At 49.9% G+C, this 6,000-nt stretch overlaps 1 protein-coding gene across 2 annotated transcripts in view; it reads right to left on the bottom strand.

Annotated features, from left to right (window-relative positions):
* Positions 1-6,000, bottom strand: part of MATN2 (matrilin 2) — a 166,335-nt gene continuing 160,335 nt past the window's right edge. For both annotated transcript variants that reach the window (XM_040431256.1, XM_040431257.1), the window contains exon 17: positions 1-1,116. In XM_040431256.1, the coding sequence (XP_040287190.1) occupies positions 1,061-1,116 (56 nt within the window). In that variant the 3' untranslated portion in view covers positions 1-1,060. The remainder of the gene's footprint in view (positions 1,117-6,000) is intronic.

Below are 6,000 nucleotides of genomic sequence, written 5' to 3'. Positions count from 1 at the left end.
TTACAAATAGTTAACCATTTAATATTTATATTGCATAAAACAATGTGACTTCATAAGCTTGAACATACAAAACTAGACTTGATCCTCCATACTCTTCTGTTTTCTTCTGGTTTTGTTTCCAATAGAAATTTTCACTTAAAGGGATATTCCGCTTTCTTGATATTGATTATCTATCCTCAGGTCATCAATATCAGATCTGTGGTGGTCTGACTCCTGGCAACCCCTGCCAATTATCTGTTTGTTTGAAAAGGCCGTGATTCTCCTGCGAGGGCTGCGTCCTCTTCAGTGTAGTGACAGCGCAGCGTAATTACAGCTTACTCTCTCATTCATGTGAATGGGACAAACAGTTGTAATTACACTGCACCTCCACTACAATGTAGACACCATGCAGGTAAACATCAATGAGGATGCAACACTCACGAGAGCGCTGCAGCCACTTCAAACAGTTGATCGGTGAGGGCGGCAGGAGTGGGACCCCTACTGGTCTGATATTGATGGAGGATAGGTCACCAATATCATGAAGTCCGACAACTTTTGAAAGAGAATCGGTCACCTCTTCTGACTCCTCTGTCTTAGTAAAGCCTTATATTCCCTATGAAATAATTCTCGAGTCGGTGGGGCATGTCCCTACACAGTCTTTCCAATCCTTGCTGGCAGGGTCAGACTATGCAGAGACACAACTATGTGATAAAGAGAATAGTAACATCCAGTTGAGAATGTGTTCATAAATACAGTATTCAGTAGGAATAACAGAGAAACAATGCAATGTAGAGTTCTAAGAAAAGATGCTTCAGAATTATTACACGGGGAACAGAAGTATTTTTCTATGGCAGACATGTCAGGAGAGGTGACAGCTCCTCCTTGATAATTTCATAATTGACAAATACTCTATTATACTCTGTATTCCAACATGCCATGCTAAAACAATATAAATAAGACAATTTCCTGCACTTTTTACATTTTCCCGATGTTCATATAGTCGATCACATGGAATAGTTTTCTCCTTTCTAATGAACGGAACAAACAATATCCCCTCTTTGTACAGTTTACGTCCAATCTACTATCTTTGTCCCACTCGATTCTCCAATTCTTCCATTCGTCGGGTTATCTGCTCCAGTGGGTTCATGTCAAGGAAACTACATTTACAGCAGAGACCATGGAAACTTTTTTAAAAAGGGGAATAGTTCTCATTTGGAATAGTGGAACTTTTGAGACCCTGAAGCAAAGCTTGGAAAGGAGCTGTGACAAATACCACACCAGCGGCCCCATCTGCTGGCAGGTGTTACATGAACGGCAGTAGGCAACAACATCAGCCCCCATCTTTGGCCAGTAGAAATGCTGGGCTAATCTGGCCCTTGTCTTAGTGATCCCTAGGTGTCCAGCCATCAGAATCTCATGCGCAACCCGCAACAACTGTGTCCTGAACAGATAGGGTACTACTAGCTGTCGGTCCCTAGGCCATGCCTCTGGTGAGCCCTGCTGGACCGTGACCTGGTACAGCCATCTTTGGTCCCAGACCACTCGCTAGAGGTCTGAGGGAGGCTGTGCCGCCCTGCTCCTTGAGTGTTCAGGCTGGCGTCAGCCACTAACGCCGCCTGAAACCCCTGACCGGACGTGGCCAGAATAGATGACACTGCCACATCCTCTGTCAGGTCCCTGGGACCTGTCTCCTGGCCTCCGTCTGACGCAGCAGCCACTTAGTCTGAAGTGGGAAAGCCATCAGACCCCTGAGGGCCCCCTAGACGCCCAGCGCTCCCACTGCGTGTGACAGTAGCTATGGCCGATGGTAGTGCCTGCTTCCCCTCAGCTTCCGACCAAGTCGCCAGTCCATATGGACTAACCTGGCCCTCTGGCATCCTGGTTGTGGAGGAACCCTGCACTGAGGCTTTACCTGGGAGCCCTACTTCTCCTGGGGCAGCCGTGGCCTCATTTGCATCCTCCTCCGCAGCTGTCTGCCCCCTGCTTGTCCCCTCAGTAACCATACCTGAGGACAACAGGTTCCAGCATGCTTGCTGGCCACACCCTGGGGCCTCAGCACAGCTGGTATAAATGACCCCCTCCCCACTGAGGGAAGAGGCACACATTACATCCTCCACATCACCATCAACAGGCATGTTGTATACATTATCAGTACCAACAGGGGTGGACATGGCATCACATTCTGGGGATCGGACCTTGAGGTGTCAGCGGCCACTTACTTAGACACAAGCTGTCCCAGGTCCGTCCCCAGCAAAACACTGGCAGTGATATTTGAGGATACCCCCACCTCCCTTACTCTTCGACCGGCGCCCCAGTCCAAATAGACCTTGGCGACGGGCAGTGCCGATTCTACTCCCCCCTATCCCGCAGACAATAAGGGATAAATCGTGTGGTGCCACCAGTTCAGGCCGTACCATAGTCATTTCAGCGCCGGTGTCTCTAAGGCCCGTGGCCACGGCCTGGCCCACGGTGACTGGTTAAAAATTGTCAAGGGACCTCCCACCACCCCCACAAAACACAGTGGACGGTTTCCGGGCTGAGGACTGGGATGGGTCCCTTGGGTGCTGGGACACAAGGCCTTTATGTGCCCTGGCTGCTTGCACAGGTGGCAAAGTCTGGGTTCCCCCACCGATGTGGAAAGTGAAGCAGGGGCCGATCCCCACTTGGGCCTAGGGGCAGCAGGTGCAGCGTGCGTCTTACCCCCCTTCTCCAGCCAACAGGTTTCCGGGCCTCTGAAGTCCTGTTGCTGGTGTAATCATCGGCCAGGGTTGCTGTTGCGGAGGCCCCCTTTGACTTCCGGTCACGGAGGTACTGCTGGAGGGCAATTCCACAAAAACTGCTCTGTGGCGATGAGCTCCTTCAGCTGCTGGATGATGGTGAGCTCCAATCCCATGGTCCATTGGTTGACTGCTCTCAGCAAGGCCCGCATGTGATTGGCCCAGCTGTGGGTAGGAGCCTGCTGCAAACTCCGTAACTTCTTCTGGTACTTCTGAGGGGTCAAGTTGTACTGCCAGACCAGAGCCTGCTTGATTTCCTCATAGCTCAGGATTGTCTCGCTGGGCAGGTACCCGAAGATTTTCAGGGCTTTTCCCCTGTGATGTGGCGTTAGGAATCGGACCCACTGGTCCACCGGCAGCTGGTACTGATGGCAGGCCGTCTCAAACGCCAACAAGAAGGTGTCCAAGTGCCCCGTTGCCCCCCCTGGATCTGCCAGTGACCTCCTCTTGGCCCCTCATCTGGACTGCGTCCTCGCCACCACCATTCATAGCATCGGCAATATCCTTAACTTTGCTCCTTGTGAATATGATACTTGCCATCATTGCAACTGATGGTCACTGACACAGACTGCAACCTGATGCACACACACACACACACACACACACACACCTTATGGTATTTGCACTCAGACTGTCTAATGTTAAGCTGATCTTAAGACTCCAATGGCAAAAGCTACTGCTGGTAGTCTTTAGTGTCTGGGAGTATGGGTCACACACTCACACACTAGTATCTCGATCCCACTTTGCTTCCACCAATATGTGACGAATACGGCACCTCGCAGCCCCGCCTGACGTCAACTACGTCGAGCTCACGAGATATGGTTTAGTCACTAGTTTCCAAGACGTGACGTTACGCCCTCCCTGGGAGCACGTAACGTCAGCTTGATACAGTTTACACAGGCCTCCTGTCCACGCGGGTCCAGAGAGGCAGGGGGGGTGAGAGACGGTGGTCCACGCGGATGTCAGAGTGCGGTTCAAGGCAACCTTTTCCATGTAGGCTGGCTGCATGCGCCCTTGCGTACTGGCTGCAGGCCGAAATCCTGTGCAGGCTGGTTGCTAGGGGCTGCATGCTGGCTGCGGGGTCTGTTGTGAACTGCCTGTGTATGTTTGCTCTCCCTGTCTCTGCGGTGTTACGGGAGGTTGTTTTCCCCGTGATGCTTCTGTTTGTCTGTGGTGCAGGGTTGGTGGTGCTCAGCAGTTTGTCCACGGTCCCTCCAAACACATAACTCGATGTGACCCCCTTCAGAAAGAAAGAGACCCTGGCCTCTGGCCTGCATGAGCCTTCTCACCTGTAGTCAGTCATGCCCTTCCCTCCCTCCCTCTGGGAGGAGTCCACCCTCCCTTCCTTGTCCTGGTAGCCAAAGACCCTCAACATCCATTATGGCCCATAGCTCCAGACCGGAAGGTCACAGAGAGATGGTTCTGGGACTAATGAGTCTGGCTACAGGTGGAGGCCAAACATGGCGCTGTTATTAGGTTCCTGCTGGGAGATCTCTGTATCTCCTCTTCCTGACTCCCAAACTACGACCAGGGGCATGTCCGTCTTGGCACCAGGGTCGCAGATATGGACAGTGATGGACAGGCAATTCATAATTCCTTATGAATCCCTGGTTCCATGATGTCTGATGGACTTGAGTGATCTGGGTAATAGCTGAGACCCCCTACAGGGGGATTTCCTGTAGGATGAGTTGGCCTCCGTGCTGGCTGAGTGAGATGTGAATTGTACGCATGTGGCCTGCTTGAAGCCAGGACCCCTGCTGAGTTCACTCCCTCTGCTACCTCACAGCAAATGGCTGGAATTAGATCATGGCTGGCATTAGATCATAATTCCACATTCCTCACAGCAGCCCATACCACCAAAGTACCTTTTTTCCATACGCCTTCCCAACGGCACCAGCAGGAGGATATCCCACCTCCCAGGGACAGGAAACAACATGGAGACCAATAATTTAAAAGCCCCCTCCCCTTTACCTCCTCCAGTTGTTTCCTGTCCCCGGGACGGATGGAGACCTTCATAGACAGAGGGGTTTCTTTTTTTCTCTCTGCCCCTGGAAAGACGTTCAGCCTTTGGTTTGTTGGTCCTGAGACTATCTCAGGAGCGCTGTCTTATCTCCCTACCTGCGCATGGATTCCTACCTGCGCATGGATTCAGGCAGCCCGGGCTCTGCCATGGCTGAGTGGGATCAGCAGGAAGGAGGATCAGGCCCGCATCTGTGGAAGGCTAAGGCCGAGCCTTCCTCTTGCTTTTGCCTTTGGTGCTGGTTCTTACTCAGAGTTAGTGTATTGTCATCAGGATTCCCTCTATGTTTTAGGGCAAGACTGCTGGGAAATCTGCACTAAAAATCACTAAAAAGCAAAAAATGCTGTCTTCCTCAGATGCACGGAGAAGTTAGTTTCAGAAGAAAGCCCTTCTATTATAGAAAATCTCTAATTAAAGAAGAGGTTAGTTCTGCTATAGATACCAAGTTATCTAATCTACCCCAGAGACCTTTCACCTCTAAATCAGTTCCTCAAGTCTATGGAGGAGGACTTAGAGCTGGATAAAAGGGAATTAACTGATGATTCAGATTCTGCTTCCTCTGAAGACGATTCTGGAAGGCCGCTGTATTCAGTGGATGAAAACTGAAGCCTTATTAAAAACCATACGTGCCACCATTAATGTAGAAGACATTAAAGAAACACATTCAATCCAAGATCAATTATTTAAAGGGCTTGGAGAAAAAAAGAGGAGGGAGTTTCCAGTACATGACACAATTAAGAAGTTCATAAATAATGAATGGAAAGATCCGGAAAAAAAGATCAGGGATTTCTAAATTGTTCAAGAGAAAATATCCGTTTGAGGAGCTGGATTCTGCTCTCTGTGACAAGACTCCTAACGTTGTAGCAAGAATCTCAAAGAAATCCTCTTTACCCTTTGAGGATGTAGGACTTTTGAGGGAGCCTATGGATAAAAAAAACTTCCATCTTGAAAAAGTCCTGGGAGGCAAACACAGCTATTCTTAGACCAGGGATTGCCGCAACCTATACAGCTATAACCTTGTCCCTTTGGTTATCTCAACTGGAAGAGCACCTAACCTCAGGTACTCCAAGGGAAAATATTCTGACTTCTTTACCGTTCCTAAAACAGGATTCAAATTTTATTGCTGACGCCTCCGCTAAACTGGAGCTAGATCTGCTGCCTTATCTAACTCGGCCAGAAGAACAATATGGCTAAGATCCTGGTCTGGGGATGCAACATCCAAAT

Source organism: Bufo bufo, chromosome 5 (genome assembly GCF_905171765.1).
Source record: "Bufo bufo chromosome 5, aBufBuf1.1, whole genome shotgun sequence".
Taxonomy (NCBI): domain Eukaryota; kingdom Metazoa; phylum Chordata; class Amphibia; order Anura; family Bufonidae; genus Bufo; species Bufo bufo.
This window is presented reverse-complemented; position numbering and strand designations above follow the sequence as displayed.